This window comes from Dermochelys coriacea, chromosome 1, assembly GCF_009764565.3.
Source record: "Dermochelys coriacea isolate rDerCor1 chromosome 1, rDerCor1.pri.v4, whole genome shotgun sequence".
Classification (NCBI taxonomy): domain Eukaryota; kingdom Metazoa; phylum Chordata; order Testudines; family Dermochelyidae; genus Dermochelys; species Dermochelys coriacea.
Window position 1 is genome coordinate 350,094,342 of NC_050068.2, and position 18,906 is coordinate 350,113,247.

The following is an 18,906-nucleotide window of genomic DNA, read 5'->3' on the forward strand; positions in this document are numbered from 1 at the left end:
AGACCCCTAATCATTTTCGTTGCCCTTCGTTGTACTCTTTCCAATTTATCCACATCCTTCCTGTAGTGTGGGGCCCAAAACTGGACACAGTACTCCAGATGAGGCCTCACCAGTGTCGAATAGAGGGGAACGATCACGTCCCTCGATCTGCTAGCTATGCCCCTACTTATACAACCCAAAATGCCATTGGCCTTCTTGGCAACAAGGGCACACTGCTGACTACCCACACTGGGGGCCAACGTTTTCAAATGTACGTGTTGAGCTCCATATTAAGGCACTTAAATAAGTGGCCTGATTTTCAGAGATGCTGAGCACTCATCACCCAATGAGTCTTGTGGGTACTTGGCCCCTCTGTCATCAGGATGCTTATTTAGGTGTCTAACTTTAGGTATACAAGAGTCAAACTTGTTGTCAGGAGCTTGAAGAACCCCTTCCCCCATCCCCATCCTGCATTTGATTAAGCTGCCCAAGGGCCCAAAGCAAGGCAACGGCAGAAGCTGGAACAGAACACGGAGTCCTGATTCCCAGTCCCCTCCTCTAGCCACACTCCCCTTCACATACACAAAACCCATCTCAGCCTCTGACCTTTCAGCTAAAAGCAGCTAGATTATTTTAGTCTTTCAATATTACCCTGTATTAGCTGGCTGGACGGGTTGTTCACGAGCAATGCAAAATGTTCTTCCCCTTGGGCTGAGCACAATTCCTCCATAGCACGCTGCCCTGCTCATCCAAGAAGCGAGAAGCCAGCATTCAGATCTAAATAAGTCTCTCACATGGCAATGTGGAGTGCTACCGACAGGCACCATCAGAGAGGATGAACGATTCCAGTAGCTTATAGGGAAAATCCAAATCTTAACTAGCCCTTACCATTGAGAACTGCTCATTTATAAAAAGAACGGTATATTGCAACAGCTCATAGATAGCCTTCTCGTATTACAGCAATGGTAGAAGAGATTGTTATTTGTGGTGGTGGTAAAAATCTCTCCGCTGCATTGTGCAATACTTTCACCAGCCTTCCTTGTTCAAACATTCTGTTCAATAATTTTCCTGTGACAGTAACGGACAGAGCAGGATGCCTGACTCTGTCATTCAGCAATTTGACTGAGAAAGAGATGCATCCTCGCTGGCTCAGAATGATTCGTTCCTCTCCATCAGGAACAATAGGAGGCTCTGGAGGCCGGCCAGCTCAGGATAATGGGTTATGAAGACTTTCATCTCCTGATAACTAGTGACTCAGAGTTGCTACCATCTGCTGGGAGCTCAGTGGCGCGCCAGTGTGATACAGCGGTCTAAGTTGGAGTCCCCATTACAAAAGACATCCTGGAAATCACTGGCCTCATGTTAGGTTGCCTCAGGGAGAAGCTGGTTACAGATGTACTGTATAGGGCTAGATATCATTAGGGTTATTGCACCCAGAATCCTAGCAGTGATCTTTCACAGAATCATAGAAATGTGGGGCTGGAAGGGACCTTGAGAAGTCATCAAGCCCAGCCCCCCGCACTGTGGCAGGACCAAGTACACCTAGACCTTCCCTGACAGCTGTTTGTCTAACCTGTTCCTAAAAGCCTCCAGTGACGGGGATTCCACAAATGCACTAGGAACCTTATTTCGGAGCTTAACTGCCCTTAGAGTTAGAAAGATTTCCTAATATTGAACCTAAATCTCCCTTGCTGCAGCTTAAGCCCAGTACTGCTTGTCCTGCCAATAGTGGACTTGGAGAACAACTGATCAGATCCCGCCTCAGTCGTCTTGTCTCAAGACTAAACATGCCCAGTTTTTGAACCTTTCCTCACAGGTCAGGTTTTCTAAACCTTTGATCATTTTTGTTGCTCTCCTCTGAACTCTCTCCAACTTGTCCATGTCCTTCCTAAAGGGCGGTACCCAGACTTGGGACACGGAACTCCAGCTGAGGCCTCGACAGTGCCGAGCAGAGCAGGACAATGACTTCCCGTCTCTTACATACATTTCCTACCTTTCTAGGACAGATTTGAGGTCAGTGGGAAGGGGCTGGGGAAGAAGACACCCTTGCACTGCTACTGCCTTCACTGTACCAAAGAAGTGCAATTTGCAGGGCCACTAGTCAACGATCCATTCATTTTAGAAGGGAAAATAAATAAATAATTTGAGACAGCTGCAGGCAGGGACTTCCCACAGGACAGCGAGTGCTGGTTACCTTTCTGCCAGTTTCATCATGTAGGCTCTCTCATGATCTTTCTTAGGCTGGTAATAATGTCTGTTTCCATAGTCAAAGCAGTACATGCAGCTGAAAGAGCCAAAAGCGACACAGTGAACACTAAAAGAAGAGTACTTGTGGCACCTTAGAGACTAACAAATTTATTTGAGCATAAGCTTTCGTGAGCTACAGCTTACTTCATCGGATGAAAGCCTATGTTCAAATAAATTTGTTAGTCTCTAAGGTGCCACAAGTACTCCTTTTCTTTTTGCAAATACAGACTAACACGGCTGCTACTCTGAACAGTGAACACTCACAGTGTGCAGCTGGCTACCTTTCACACTGTGAAAGCCATCAGAACGGGCATCCCAGATGCTCCAGAGCCACCATTATCAACAAATAACGTTGCACACTAACTCTGGATGGACGGGGGGGAAGGGGGACGGGTGGGGGAGGAAGCTATATGCAGCCGGCACCACAAAGATGTCCACAGACCATGCTATTAATGGAGGGGAGTGTGCCCTCTAATGGCACAACAGAGAAGTGCTCTAGCAAGGCCCTGTGCACAGAATTTTTTGTCCAAAAGGTTTTTCTGAAAAGCTTTAACAAACATCTACTTAAATGGTGATTATCTGAAAAGTGCGGGGGGTGGGGGGGAATTCCACGGTACTGTCCTTCACTGACTCAACAAATGTATTCAGTTTGCTAGTAAAGATGTTTCCCGCCCCCGCATCCTCCCCGCAACTACCAGCTCTGCAAAGTTCCCTGATAATAGAGAGTCAAGCTGGGCTCTTTCCATCTCATGGGCCCCCCCACCAAGAGTTCTACGGGCCGAATTATGTTCTCACTGATATCTGTGCCACTCCATTAGCTGCTTGCGCAGGTGTTACTGTCTGGAGCTTAGCAAACCATTCTGTTGCTGACACCTGAGAAGGAAAAGATTCCAGCATGCTCTTCCCCAGCATGTTGGTGCTGCAGATCTAGTAAAAATAAAAAGCACCACAAGAATGTGCAAACAGAACTCTGAATATACAAAAGGAGCAGCCCTGTTGGGTAATATGTTACCACTTTTACAGTCGATTTTCAGAGGAGAACGACACTTTTAATCATCTTTGTCAGCACTGGTGAATGTACAGTTTGGCAATACTGGCCTTAATTAAAAAATACAAACTGAAGAAATGATTGCCAATTGGATGAGACTGGAAGGCCCTGGAGGTCAAAACTTTGGCCACCCCTTTTTCAGACATTGCTGTGGTCACCTCTCTGGGGTGGATCATGGTAGCTGTTTAACAGAGCACAGCAAGAGTTTAGAGCAGGAAACGGAAAAAAAAAAAACTTTCCAGTTGAAAGTGCTGGTGAAGTTTGAGGGCTGATCTACACTACAGAGTTACGTCAGCTTAACCACAGTGCTCAGGGCTGTGAAAAACATCATGTCCCCTGCTATGCAATTAAGCCGACCTATGCCCCCCTGTAGACACTGCTAGGTTAGCAGAAGAATTCTTCCATGGACATAGCTACTGCCTCTCGGAGAGGTGGATCTACTACAGGGACAGAACAACCCCCTCCAGTCGCTGCAGGGAGTGTAGTAAATGCCTATGCTACAGAACTGCAGCTGTACCACTGTTGCGTTTCTAGTGTAGACAGAAAAGGAGTACTTGTGGCACCTTAGAGACTAACAAATTTATTAGAGCATAAGCTTTCGTGAGCTACAGCTCACTTCATCGGATGCATTTGGTGGAAAAAACAGAGGGGAGATTTATATACACACACAGAGAACATGAAACAATGGGTTTATCATACACACTGTAAGGAGAGTGATCACTTAAGATAAGCCATCACCAGCAGCGAGGTGGGGGGGGAGGAGGAAAACCTTTCATGGTGACAAACAAGGTAGGCTATTTCCAGCAGTTAACAAGAATATCTGAGGAACAGTGGGGGGTGGGGTGGGGGGGAGAAATAACATGGGGAAATAGTTTTACTTTGTGTAATGACTCATCCATTCCCAGTCTCTATTCAAGCCTAAATTAATTGTATCCAGTTTGCAAATTAATTCCAATTCAGCAGTCTCTTGTTGGAGTCTGTTTTTGAAGCTTTTTTGTTGAAGGATAGCCACTCTTAGGTCTGTGATCGAGTGACCAGAGAGATGGAAGTGGTCTCCGACTATTTTTTGAATGTTTTAATTCTTGATGTCTGATTTGTGTCCATTTATTCTTTTATGGAGAGACTGTCCGGTTTGGCCAATGTACATGGCAGAGGGGCATTGCTGGCACATGATGGCATATATCACATTGGTAGATGCGCAGGTGAACGAGCCTCTGATAGTGTGGCTGATGTGATTAGGCCCTATGATGGTATCCCCTGAATAGATATGTGGACAGAGTTGGCAATGGGCTTTGTTGCAAGGATAGGTTCCTGGGTTAGTGGTTCTGTTGTGTGGTGTGTGGTTGCTGGTGAGTATTTGCTTCAGGTTGGGGGGCTGTCTGTAAGCAAGGACTGGCCTGTCTCCGAAGATCTGTGAGAGTGATGGGTCGTCCTTCAGGATAGGTTGTAGATCCTTGATGATGCGTTGGAGAGGTTTTAGTTGGGGGCTGAAGGTGATGGCTAGTGGCGTTCTGTTATTTTCTTTTTGCGAATACAGACTAACACGGCTGCTACTCTGAAACCTAGTGTAGACAGGTTTCAGAGTAGCAGCCGTGTTAGTCTGTATTCGCAAAAAGAAAAGGAGTACTTAGTCTCTAAGGTGCCACAAGTACTCCTTTTCTTCTAGTGTAGACATACTCTTAGGTAGGAAAAATATAACCCATATTGGGGTTTGGCTGGAACACCAGGATTAATACCCCTGTTACTGCAAGAAGTGCTCTACAGCTTTAGAAACCAGAGGCAACAGGAACAGCCTGGGAATCTGTCTGTGTGCACTTATGAATTCCAGTTGGATTTTACATTTACACCCTTATGGGGGTTGTTCACGGCATTGTACCCCTTGTGTTACAAGAAGGGGGACTGGGTCTCTGCCCTGAATGGGACAAACTTCACAGACCATCAGCAGGTGAATAACCTTGCCCTAGCAGGGCAATTGAGGCTCATTGGAAGGGCTATTGACTTGCTAATGATTTATCAGATCCACCCCCTCTGAAACAAAGGGGTGTATGGAGGTGAATCTACCACAGCTGGGGTCCAAGGTCTCACACTGGGGCTCATGACCAAACTGCTTCTTATAAGCCAGAGTGCTTCTGTGAGTGCTTGAGCAGAGAGAGCCCAGAAGCCGAAGACTAGGCAGCAGGAGAGGGGGTGCAGAAGAATCTGGGGTTCCCTGGAAGACACTGACTAAAACCCAAAGGATTCTCTGGAAGGGTGAGGAAACTGAGGCAGGTCTTTGCATGCAGGTGTTTGTTGTTTCTTACAGATCTATGTATCTCTTGTGCTCTCTCTAATAAAATGAAAGTGTGTGTATTTAGTAACACCTTGGCAGAGTCTGCGTGTTACTTGCTTAGGGCACACCTACACTAAAAAATTAAGTCGATTTAAGTTTGGTCGGCCTCCAGCTACTGCAGTAATTAAATCAGCACATATTGCACTCCTTCTGTTGGTGGTCTGCGTCCTCACCAGGAGCGCTTGCACCAACTTACGTGGCACATCGTGGGGCACTGACAGGCAATGTAAGCAACGCAATGTCTACATGCACACTGCATCGACCTAACTACATTGACCTAAGTGCTATGTCTCTTGCAGAGGTGGAGTTATTAGGTCAGTCTAGTGGGCAACTTACTTCAGTGTGAGCAATGTTACAATGTAGACACTTACAGAGTTTGGTTGGTGTAAGCTGCTTTCCATCAACCGAACTCTGTATTGTAGACCAAGCCTCAGACTGTCACATAGTCCCTCAAAAAGGAAACCACAAACTAGAGGGTCCAAAGCTTTTGTGGAACTCTGGGAGCAAGTAGCTGCTACTGAGGAGTTTGGGGAGAGCAGCAGTAGTTTCAGGGCCCAGGGGTCCCCACTGCCAAAAGGGGTGTCAGACATGAGGGCTGCACCTGTACTGCCTGATTTGAGGTTCAAAGCCAGAGAGACAGTACCTAAACTTCATCCAGCCCTTGCAAGCCAAAAGCCTGTGGGACCCAAGGTTTGGGTGTCCAGGAATAGGAGCTCATCTAGGGGTGTGACACCACATATGGTCAGGACAGAAGTTATGCATCATCTGAAAGATGGTGCCTCCAGCAACACTGCGCTCCTCTCTCCCTGAGAGGGAATGGGGCTTGGTTTCACTACCCACTCGGACTCAATGACCCAGTCTACCTTAATTAGTTTGGCGGAATATAAGAAAATCGCATACAAAGGGATGTTGCTGCAGTCACCAAAATTCATCCCAGCCTAGAACTTCCTACTAGATGCCCAACTCCCAGTATTTAGGAATCAAAAATGCTCTGAGAAGAGGGGAATGGGAGAACAAGTCCACAGGAAAGGGAAACAAGTTAGAGGGGCCTTTTCCAGGAGCAAGAAGGGAAACAAGCATTTCACTTACTGATCATCTTTATAACTAACATCTGTTATAGTCCCCACTTTAACTCCTTCCTCCATGGGACAATCAAGCTTTCTATACACTGGCTCCGTAGTGAACCCATAGTTAATCCAATCAAGCTGTCAAAGAGAAGATATAAGAGTATACATAAAACATATCAAACTATTTTACTCTATCCAAAACCCAAGGACTGTTTCTAACACAATTTCTGGAAGAGAAATGTTCTTTGCATTCCTGCGCTTTTGGATGCCTTTTTTTTCTGATAAGCTCATTAGTTTGTTCTTGTTGAATAACACACTCATGCTGTACATGGTTCTTTGTAGAATTAGAAAAAATAGACCTGAAGTCTCCCCTATAAAGGGAAGTATAGATGCAAGGGCATGACTTCAGGAGATGGGGGTAGAAAGAGTAAAATCCTCCCCAGTAACTATCATTCTGGGGAAGCAACTCCTCCTTGAATGTACTGATGGTAAATGACCACTGGAATAAACTACAAAGGGAAATGGTGGATTCTCCATCACTTGAGGTCTTCACACCAAGACTGGATGCCTTTGTGGAAGATAAGCTTTAGCCATACAAGTCACTGGGCTCAATACAAGGGAAACTGGGGGAAACTGAATGGCCAGGAAGTCAGAGTAGATGACCAAATGGTCATCTTCTGGCCTTAAACTCAAAAGGGAATTGGCCACTCTTGGCAACATTAGAAGCTCTCCTTGTTCAGGGGTCTATTATTACCACTCCTAACCATGAATACCATGCTTTATGTCCAGTATCAGTCATTCGTTCAGTTCTTGACCTGCTCTGCTGTGACGGTCAATGATGGGAGTTTACATGGGGGCACCCATCTGCTCACTAGGAACAGGACTGAGATCCCCTAGCTCACTTCAGACCCAAGTGACAGCCGTCAGGATAGCAACTTCCAAGATGGATTGGCTGGGAACCAGTAACAACAAGCGAAAGGCTTTGTACCCCAGTCCTCTACAGTGAAGGATTGTAAAAACCAATCCTCAGCAGCAACATCACCACATGCCTCAAGGAAGTGCTGGTACTTTACAACCTCTAACTCTGTCAGAGAAAAGAGATGACTAAGCGGGGGGATAGGATAGAGGTCTGTCAGATCACAAATGGTGTGGAGAAAGTGAACCAGGAAGCGTTATTTACCCCTTCACATAGCACATGAACCAGGGGGTCACCCAATGAAAGTAAGAGGCAGCAGGTTTAAAACAAATCTAAGGAAGTATTTCTTCACACAACACAGAGTCAAGCTGTAGAACTCATTGCCAGGGGATGTTGTGAAGGGCAGAAGTATAATTGGGTTAAAAAAGAATTAGGTAAGTTCCTGGAGAATAGGTCGAATAGCTATTAGCCAAGATGGTCAGGGATGCAACCCCATGCTCTAGGAGCCCCTAAACCTCTGACCACCAGATGCTGGGACTGGACTGGATAAATGCCCTGTTCTGTTCATTCCCTCTGAAGCATCTAGCCCCGGCCATTGTCAGAAGACAAGTTACAGGGTTCGATGGACCATTGGTGTGACCCAGTATGGCCATTCTTATGTCATTTAGGAACTGAGACCCTATATAGGATGGCATGGTGCCATCTTCACCTTTAGCATAAGAAGGTCCAGCTCTGGCTTCATATAGTTAGTTGTACATTCTTATACCAGTAGAAAATGTGGTCCCCATGTGAGAGTGAAAGAAAAAATGAGTGTGCTATCAATGCTAGATTTTACTGTCCACGAATAGGCCTGGGTAATGTACCTGCCTATTGTAGGATTAGCCATTGTGTCCATCACTATAGCAACCAAGCACTGAAGAGCTCTACCGGAGATGACTTGTATACAGATGAGATCCAAACCAGGATTGAGGTGCCTTGGCAGAGCTGTGCTGGGACAGCTGGCACAGCATAGCACCTGCTCACAATGCCAACCTAAGCCACTTAGTTCCTCATTTCCAAGAGCCCAGCTTTTTTCTGCTCTGTTCTCTTTTAAACCAACTGACCAAAATGCTGAATGAACGTTATAATAAAGACAGGCCCAAGCAGCAAAGCTCCCTTGAAGCATGTGCATGCGCATGAGAAGTCAGGGGTGGGGCACAAAAGTTTGGGTCCAATGTATTGCTTCATCTCTCCTTTGCAAGGGACTTGGTAAAGTACAAACAGAGCCAAGTTATGATTCATGGAGGCCTGAATATGGGGCCCACAGACTGCATTGGGGCAGACCTTTGAATATGCTCAGGCATAACTTTTGGGAGTAGAGGGAAAAACCCCTTGATCATAGATACATCACTGCTCTTGCAGCTCTCGAATCACCATCACAGGTTGGCCAGGACCTCTAGGCATAGTCGTCTCAGCTGAGAGAGTGCCACAGAGACACAAAGTATTGGAGCTCTCAGAAGTCAAGTGACTTGGAGAGAACTGTGCTGTTATCCTGAGACATACCCAGCTTTTGGATAAAAGGAGTTTTTAGGCACAGCAGAGAACCAGACAGGGTTTCCAGTCCAACCTCAGACACAAGTAGAAGGTAATCTAGTGGTTAAACCTCTTCCTAAGGAGAATTTTATTAACTAAGCAGACATTTCCGGAAGACAGAGCTCTTCAAAATCCCCTTCAGAAATGAAAGCCAAACCTCTAATCTCCATTCTGTTAGCACAACAGAGGTCCTGGATTGAGAGGAACATCCCAGTTTGGGCTGATCAAGTGCCGAAAGAGTCTGCAGAACAAATGACACAAGGATGAGCAGCCCCCCTCTAGAGGCTCCCACATTTTTTTATGGGGAGGCACTTTCATATCAGGGTTAGAGCTGAGCCCGAGTGGGGATAGGACAATTCAAGGGCTGGTTGAAGGCATCCAAGGATAGTCACACTCAGAAAAGTATCTTCAATTGAAAGCTCTTGGCACAGCAACTGCCTGACCCTGATCTGAGCTTTTGGCCATTACCATAAATAATAAATAAGAAAACTATGAAATAATAATCAGCACTTCACTCTTCACTATCACCTGGAAAAAATGCCAGACTGCGAAAGATTTAAAGAGCTCCATCAATTCACCTTATCCAAAACCAAGATCAGGAAGGAGATAGATCCCAGCCCACCTCCTAGCTGCTTGCTCAGTTACCAGTGAGGATACAAAGAGCAGAAGATTTTCAGTGTTTAGGTAGGTGTTTGCAGCATTAGCTATTGGGGAGAAAATAAAAAATCATCTATTGACTTGTAAACGAAGCACTCTGGCTCTCCAAACACAGCCTGAGGCTGCCACTGCTCTCACCTCTGCAGTTGGGGTCTCTCCTACTGACATTTACTGTCATGGCCACTTTTGGCATCATGTGCCAATTTGATCACAGCTGAGTTTACACCAAACACACTCTGCTTTCTATCACACTTGTCACTCCAGCAGCCAACTGCTTCCATTACAGGGATTGAAACACAAGAGCAGAACAGATGTAGCTGATCAAAGGCTAAGTAAAAAAGAAGAGGTTCCTAGAGAATGCCCCCAGACAGCTTGCAGAGGCCATGAAGCAGCTGTACAGGATGCAGAGTTGAGAGTCTCCAGAGGCTTTTTGGATGAGTTAAGTGTTCACCAACTGGGCTACAATGCCACTTGAAGCCTCAGAGATGTTTAGCTGCTGTAACAGGAGACCAGAGACCAGTGTGAGAACCATTGAGCTCTACACAACACAGTTCTCCAGTCTAGTTGGCTCCGCGGATCCAGGCCCCACAGAGGGATACTGATATGTTTTAAGGTACCATTTCAGAATCAATTATGCTAGCACAGGCCAAGTCTATAAATCGCTACAGTTAACTTGTGCACTACATTATGAATGCATGTATGTAGCTAGGTAGTCCTGGCCAGAGTCTGACAGCAAGACGGCCGCAAATGCTGCATGCTGTAGTTGCTAGGCACAGTGCAGCACAGGGAGGTCGCCTCCGAAACATATATATTGAAATAGGTCTCTCACAGTCCTATGCTGTTCTGAATTGGGAACTGCCACATGAAGCTACAGAAGGCTTTGGGCAGCCTCCACGCAAGTGGGCACAGATGGTCCGTTACCTCTTTCAGTTCCTCTTCACGCTCCACTTCAGAGCCCCCAGCCCACTTCCTTCCTGTTCCTCCCAGTGGAGTGGGAGGGTTCCTCTTCTCAAGCCCAAAGCTGTTCTTGTTCCCTCTGCCATCTGGGAAGCAGGGTGGCTGGGTCTGGTTTGGAGAGGATTCTAGACAAATATCCCAACAAAGAAAACAAAGAGGAATGTTAGATGAAGTCTGGGCTCGAGGGCAGCGGGGCTTGCAGGTTTATTTGTTTTTTTCCTCTTTTTCTTTGGAAAAAGAAATGCAAACAAGTCAGTAGCTCCCCCATAAGCAACAGCTGGCTTCAGGAATCAGTCAGGAATCAGATTTCACAGCAGCTGGGAGCTTAGCCAGCCTCCCATTCCACCAGCACCATGATGATCACCACACATTTCCTTTAGCATCACCACAGTCTATCAGATGAACACAGACTGCCTGAAACCACATCCCAACTGGCTGGTTGCATCATGCTGAAGTCACACTGTCCACCTGCTGCATACAGCTCACGATGTCGCTAGCTAAATCATGCACCTCCGGCAACACAGGCCTCCCTCACCAGAGGCAAAGCTGCTCTCCCTTAGCTCGTGATAGCAGGTTTCTTCCTACCCCTGCCCCTTTGCTTTTCCTGCCTTGGCACGTGAACTCCCCATCCCAGTACCCAAAGCAATATCAAACTATTCACTCACATCCCTCCTTAGCACTCACTTCTTCTAACAAGACTCACTTTGTGTAGTGTTCCTTGCCAGAGAGAAGAAACAGAACTAGGCTGCGATCAATACAAATGGGACTCTTCATTGAGGCAGCAGGACACAGACAGTCCCTGTGGTTTTCCCTGACTCTATAGTTTCCAGACTGACTGACAGACACAGTTTGTGCTGCCAAGTGTCCTTCTCATCTCCCGAAATCCTGGCCTGGACCATGTAGTCATGGAAAGACCTGCTGACTATGCTAGTGGTATCAAAAAATCCTCCAGTTGCCTAAAACCTCTCACAGCTGACTTGTTTGGTCTGCAAGCAGCTTGGGGCAGAGAACACATCTTCCTGCATGGACCATGCACTTAATGCATCTTTGGAGCATGTCACTGTGTCTTCCAACTCAGAGCAACAACACACCCTTTGCATTCAGGTACTGCCTCCAACGTGCTAGGCACGGTCCAAACACACAATCCCTGCCCTGAAGAACCTATGATCTAATAATATTTGGCACTTATAAAGCTGAGCTAGTATAATCAGCCCCATTTCACAGATCAGGCAAACGAGGAAGAGAGGTGAAGTGACCTGCCCTAGCTCTAACAGGGAGTTGGCAGCTGAGTCATGAACAGAACCAAGGAATCCTGGCTGCCAGCCCCACTCATATACAAATTACAAACGGATACAGACAGCAGCAACATACAGCCTTCTCCCTCTCAGTGACTGTGCCTGGCCTGGGCCAAGTTACCTTCACTTTGTGTGCTCTTGGTAAGGGGCTGCATCCACCTCGGACTTTTGATCTCAGACCGAGCCTCTGAGTTGTCACATTCCTCTCTTTTTTCAGCTGGTGCTATGGCCAGCTTAGCCAATGGTGGTGGATCTCCTACTGGAAAGTAAACAGTACAGGTTCTCTTTTTGTGAAAGAGGCAATGAAGAGGCATTCAGGGCACAGACAGAAGACTGAATTGATAAGAAAGGAGACAGTGGACAGAGTTTAGTACAAGCTCTACCAAGGATCTTCTAGTTCACCCTCTACCAAGCCAGGACACACTCCCCAGATGGGGTGGTATCACACTCTAAACCAATCATCTTTTACTGTTAGTCAGACAATATTAGACTGCAGTTGTTCACTCCTCACTCTAGTGCCAGGTACCACCGTAGGCAATTCTTCTCCCTCTCTAGAAGTCGTTCAACTTTCAGATACTTTTAGAAGTGTGTTTCCCCTTGGGCATTGCCTGGGCTAGTTGGACACGTCTAGTTCTCACAGCTCTTCCTCACATATCAAACCCTCCAGCCCCATCATCAATTTCTCTGTACTCTGAGTTGCCTCTAACTCATCTTTGCATCTCTCTGGGACTGAAGTGATGCTCAGGGGGACAGAGACAGGACAGACGTACCTTTCTCCAGTGCGTTCTGGCAAAGGGCATTGACAACATTCATGAATTAAGCCACCCACCTTCCCCCTCTTCTGTGCCAATTCATTCATTGATGCATCTCCCTTTCCACTCATCTCACCCAGAAAAAGTCCCCTGCTCACATACATAACATGACCTGGTTCTCTATTTCAAATTTGGCTTCTGTTCTCTGATGCAATTGGACGGTAGCCATGCACAAGGCCTGAGAAAGGGTCAGTACACAGTCATTTGGAAACTAAGAAGTAGCTAGGATACCAAGTGGCTAGTTCACTGTAGCTGCCATTCTGCCCCAATCTCAACTTCTATACGATTTTTACACTCCGGCAGGGCGGTCACTGCTAGCTTGTCTCTGTCCATGGAAAATTCCTGAGTCCACTGGATTTTCAGACAAAGCGGAAGTGCTCTTTCCCTCCACGGCTTTGTTTATACCTTACAAATGCTGGCTACATTTCAGAGCAGGATAGCTGCTTGTGGAACAACATGCTTACTCTGCTCTAAATGCGCTCCTCTTGCTCCAGCGTGGTTTCCAATGACAGAAATGGAGCAACTGGAGTTTAGAGGTTTGGTTAATCTCTAATTTTAATATGTTTCTTCAACAGGATCCAGCTAACTGAGAGATCCTATAGAGCAGTGGTTCCCAAACTGGGGTTCGTAAAATGTTACAGGGAGTTCTCAGGAAAAATTTCCCTAATGGCGGACAGAGCTGTCCCTAGGGACCTTGGGCAGCATGGGGCCAGCAGCCCGGAGCTTCTGGACTTCCAAGAGCTAAGCAGATCAAAGCAACCATATCTAAAACACTGAGGAGATATAAACTTCAAGACTCCTTATAAGAAATGGAAAGGGAGGTGGATATTTTTTGCTGTTTTTAAAATTAAATAGGCAGCTAGTATTGTTTTTAAAATTATTATGAAAAACAAGTTTAAGCTTTGTTGTAATGTGCATTGTTTGCCTGGGCTGCTCAAGACCTGAATGCTTATGTAGAAGAAACTCTGAGTTGGCTTCTTAAATACCTTCATACTGTTTCACATCTGATACTCCTTGGTGAAACATAGGACCCTTGTCTTATAACAGGCTTATTCAAAGTGATACAAACTATGAAAGTGAGATCTTGGAATAGTGTTGCCATTTTCAAAATGTAATAAAAATACTGTAATGATAAATAATAATTAATAATAAATAGTGTGTAATAAGCATGTCATAAAAACAAATTTTTTGTTTCCAAGATCACCGCTTTTATAATTTATACTCAGATAAAGGAGAAAATCCCTGGAAATATTCATTTTTAGGAGGGGGTTTGCGAGACTTGACATTTTAGTGAAAACGGTTCATAGGTTGTTAAAGTTTGGGAACCACACAGAGAAAAGCAGAGCTGGAATATTTTTTACACACAATAGAGTAAAGAATGCAAACCACGGTTCCGGTTCTTGTAGAAGGACTTCAGGCAGAATCATCCCTTCGATTGTGAGGGGCCTAGGTTGGTATCTATGTTTTTGTCTTGTTTTCTTGATGTTTTTATTTACCTTGAGCATGTTCTGTTGAGCTGAGCTCATAAACAAAGGCTCTCTGATTCTTCACGGAATGTTGATGAGATTTAGCATCTTTGGGGTCTTGATCTAAGAGAAATTAAGGAAAACAGGTACAAGAAGCAAACCGTCTACTGAGCCAAGCCACAGTCACTCATATGCCCCAGAGATGGCCACAATAAAGAGTCCTGAATAGAACAGGATCACTTTTTTCCAAATCAAGAAGTTATTCCAGTCCTGGGCTCCCCACGCACACAGCCATTCTGACATCCCTCAGTCCTGGCCCACAGCCCTTCTGGTCTTCTACGCTTGCATCCCCACACTGCTCTACCAATGCATCCCTCTACTCCTGAGCTAGAACATCCTCTACTGCTGAGAATCTACTCAGACCAAGCAAACCCACCACTCAGGTTGAACTGTGCTAATCTTGTGGCAGTTTGGGAAGGTAGAATATGCACAAGGCTGAGAAGAGCACAACCATATAACAGTGCATTGAAGGTAGTAGAGGGTTATATTTGTGTCTGATACAGAAGTCATCTGTAAGTGCCAGTTACTCAGATGTGCTCTGTGCCAGCCCATCGGATCGGTGGGGAGCTGGTAGAATTCACTGATATAAGATTTGTATATTTTTAAAGAAATTGGCTTCATAAAAAGATGAGATCCTTTAACAAAGGCTTCGAGCAGTGGGGCTGGGGTAAGGGTTAAGGAGAGAGAGGAGCTGCAGCAAGCTCAGCCCTACAGGCCAGGGTTGACAGGACTACCATACTTGACTCTGCTGCACCCTCTGTGGGCAAGCAAGGTGCAGGACTGATGGTCTCACAGGTATGTCTACACTGGAGCTGTAGATGTAACTTCTAATTCTGGCAGACAGACCTGAGCCAGCCGCGATGGACTAGTATGCTACAAATAGAATTACTGCTGCAGCAATGTGGAAGGCTAGCAGCCTGAATACATACACAGGGCTTGAGACGGGAGCGTACTCCAGCTCCAGTGCAGATTAAGAGCCCCATCCAGTTCTTCAGCTTCCCCTGTCAGGAAGATGCTGGACTGGAAGACAACTCCAAGTGACTACAGAACATGAGATCTGTTCTCCAGGCCAGTCAGAATACAACCCAATAATGACAAACCTGCCTTCACATCTATCAGATAAAGTGATCTGTTACAGTCTCAAAGAGGACCTGAAAGGTACCCTACAATCTCATCTTCAGCAGAGTTCTGGGGACATCACCTATCAAAGTTCCCTTAAAGTCTTCAAACGGAGGGTTCTTCTGATCCACTCTCCTGCTTGCCACCTTTTTCCGTGGTGCCTGAAGATGACTCTCCCCCTCAGCAGAGGCTCTGGACACTTGCGAGTGGGTGAAAGCAATATTCATCCATGAACTGTAGAGATTAAAGATCTAATTAGGAAAATAAAGGGCCACATACATAGAATCATAGAATATCAGGGTTGGAAGGGACCTCAGGAGGTCATCTAGTGCAACCCCCTGCTCAAAGCAGGGCCAATCCCCAACTAAATCATACCAGCCAGGGCTTTGTCAAGCCTGACCTTAAAAACTTCTAAGGAAGGAGATTCCACAATCTCCCTAGGTAACGCATTCCAGTGTTTCACCACCTTCCTAGTGAAAACGTTTTTCCTAATATCCAACCTAAACCTCCCCCACTGCAACTTGAGACCATTACTCCTTGTTCTGTCATCTGCCACCACTGAGAACAGTCTAGATCCATCCTCTTTGGAACCCCCCTTCAGGTAGTTGAAAGCAGCTATCAAATCCCCCCATCACTCTTCTCTTCCGCAGACTAAACAATCCCAGTTCCCTCAGCCTCTCCTCATAAGTCATGTCTTCCAGTTCCCTAATCATTTCTGTTGCCCTCTGCTGGACGCTTTCCAATTTTTCCACATCCTTCTTGTAGTGTGGGACCCAAAACTGGACACAGTACTCCAGATGAGGCCTCACCAATGTGGAATAGAGGGGAACAATCACATCCCTTGATCTGCTGGCAATGTCCCTACTTATACATCCCAAAATGCCATTGGCCTTCTTGGCAACAACAGCACACTGTTGATTCATATCCAGCTTCTTGTCCACTGTAACCCCTGCAGAACTGCTGCCTAGGCATTCGGTCCCTAGTTTGTAGCGGTGCATGGGATTCTTCCATCCTAAGTGCAGGACTCTGCACTTGTCCTTGTTGAAACTCATCAGATTTCTTTTCGCCCAATCCTCTAATTTGTCTAGGGCCCTTTGTATCCTATCCCTACCCTCCAGTGTATCTACCTCTCCTCCCAGTTTAGTGTCATCTGCAAACTTGCTGAGGGTGCAATCCACACCATCCTCTAGATCATTAATGAAGATATTGAACAAAACCGGCCCCAAGACCGACCCTCAGGGCACTCCACTTGATACCGGCTGCCAACTAGACATGGAGCCATTGATCACTACCCGTTGAGCCCGACAATCTAGCCAGCTTTCTACCCACCTTATCATCCATTCATCCAGCCCATACTTCTTTAACTTACTGGCAAGAATACTGTGGGAGACTATGTCAAAAGCTTTGCTAAAGACAAGAAAGATAATGGCCAATGGCTCTGCAATCACATCCGCCAACTCCGTTAGCACTCTCGGATGCAGCACATCTGGCCCCACGGACTTGTTCTCGTCCAGCTTTTCTAAAGAGTCCCAAACCACTTCTTTCTTCACAAAGTGCTGGTCACCTCCTCCCCATGCTGTGCTGCCCAGTGCAGCAGTCTGGGAGCTGACCTTGTTCGTGAAGACAGAGGCAAAAAAAGCATTGAGTACATTAGCTTTTTCCATATCCTCTCTCACTAGGTTGCCTCCCTCATTCAGTAAGGGGCCCATACTTTTCTTCACTTTCTTCTTGTTGCTAACATACCTGAAGAAATCCTTCTTGTTACTCTTAACATCTCTTGCTAGCTGCACCTCCAGGTGTGATTTGGCCTTCCTGATTTCACTCCTGCATGCCCGAGCAATATTTTTATACTCTTCCATGGTCATTTGTCCAATCTTCCACTTCATGTAAGCTTCTTTTTTGTGTTTAAGATCAGCAAGGATTTCACTGTTAAGCCAAGCTGGTCGCCTGCCATATTTACTATTCTTTCTACACATCGGGATGGTTTGTCCCTGTAACCTCAATAAGGATGCAGATGAAGTTTCCCTCCCCTAGGGTTAAAAGCCAAACCTAAATTATTTGTGATGATATCTGCAACCCATTCAGTAAACCTGTGATCTAGTTGCGCAGATTAAGAAGATATTTGAACCAGAGGGGGAAAAAAATCAGCTGTCTGCATTTTGTGGCTGTGTAAAAAATTCTAAGACGGTTGGCCACGTCCTGGTAATTTGGAACACTAACATCTGATGTTCCTTCAAAGAGAAGTTCTCTGTATTTGGTGCTCCAATGCTTCCATCCGATCCTAACACGAAGGAATTCTCATGTACAGCAGGGATACAGACTGAATGCTAATTTGCCATGCAAAATCTCATAAACCTTATGGTGAAGTCCTTGCAGTATCTCCAGCTGATCCCCACTCAGCCCCTTGATAAATGCTGAGTTTATGGCTCAGTTCTCACAGCTCCCCAGATGAGAGCTGTTGTGCTAACTGGGCCTACAAATTTACCCTAATTGTGAGTTAAACTGTAAAAAGTGAATGAACATTTATAGAGTGGGTAACAAAATGGAGGAACTAGAACTACTGGTGCAGGAAGTGAAGCCAGATATTATAGGGATGTCAGAAACATGGTGGAATAGTAACCATGACTGGAGTACAGGTATTGAAGGCTATGTGCTGTTCAGGAAAGACAGAAATAAGGCTAAAAGTGGTGGAGCAGCATTGTATGTTAATGATGAGGTAGACTGTAAAGAAATTAGAAGTGATGGAATGGATAACACAGAGTCCATTTGGGTCAAAATCACTTTGGGAAAGAAAGCTACCAGAGGCTACCTAGGATAGTGCTTGGGCTATGCTAAAGACCCCAGGATCCAATCTGGATATGGATTGACATCTTGTTAATATTTTTAATGAAATAAATACAATTGGAAATTGTATGATTATGGCAGACTAATGTCCCAGATATAGATTGAAGGACAAGTGCTACTAGTAATAGCAAGACCCAGATTTTCCGGGTTGTGATAGCTGGCAGATGTCTTCATCAAACAGTCATTGAACCAACAAGAGGTGATGCCATTTCTGATTTAGAATTGGTGAGTAGTGAGGACATGGTTTGAGCGATCATGAGTTAATTCAGTTTAAACTGAATGAAAGGATAAACAAAAACAAATTTGCATGTAGGGTCCCTGATTTCAAAAGTGCAAACTTTAAAATATTAAGGGAATTAGCTAGGAAAGTGGACTGGACTGAAGAACTCAAGGATCTGAATGTGGAGGAGGCCTGGAATTACTTTAAGTCAAAGTTGCAGAAACTCGGCCTGCATCCCAAAAAAGGGGAAAAAATTCATAGGGAAGGGTTGCAGACTAAGCATCACAAAGAGGCGACAAAGAAAAAGCAGAAAGCCTG

The 18,906-nt window shown here is 45.6% G+C and overlaps 1 protein-coding gene and 1 long non-coding RNA gene across 7 annotated transcripts in view; one reads left to right on the forward strand and one right to left on the reverse strand.

The window, feature by feature from the left end:
- LOC119842127 overlaps nucleotides 1-18,906 on the reverse strand; it is a 30,060-nt gene that overhangs the window by 4,064 nt on the left and 7,090 nt on the right. For 2 of the 6 annotated variants that reach the window (XM_043499660.1, XM_043499680.1), the window contains exons 4-9: nucleotides 15,607-15,758; nucleotides 14,376-14,468; nucleotides 12,189-12,326; nucleotides 10,737-10,897; nucleotides 6,693-6,808; nucleotides 2,174-2,263 (exon numbers count right to left, since the gene is read on the reverse strand). In XM_043499660.1, coding sequence (XP_043355595.1) covers nucleotides 2,174-2,263; nucleotides 6,693-6,808; nucleotides 10,737-10,897; nucleotides 12,189-12,326; nucleotides 14,376-14,468; nucleotides 15,607-15,758 — 750 coding nt within the window. The remainder of the gene's footprint in view (nucleotides 1-2,173; nucleotides 2,264-6,692; nucleotides 6,809-10,736; nucleotides 10,898-12,188; nucleotides 12,327-14,375; nucleotides 14,469-15,606; nucleotides 15,759-18,906) is intronic. The other 4 variants (XM_043499692.1, XM_043499685.1, XM_043499670.1 and 1 more) reach the window with 3 other exon arrangements.
- Nucleotides 401-18,804, forward strand: LOC122457011. The gene is made up of 3 exons (XR_006276267.1): nucleotides 401-410; nucleotides 15,174-15,177; nucleotides 18,619-18,804. It is a non-coding gene; the product is annotated as an uncharacterized LOC122457011 (long non-coding RNA).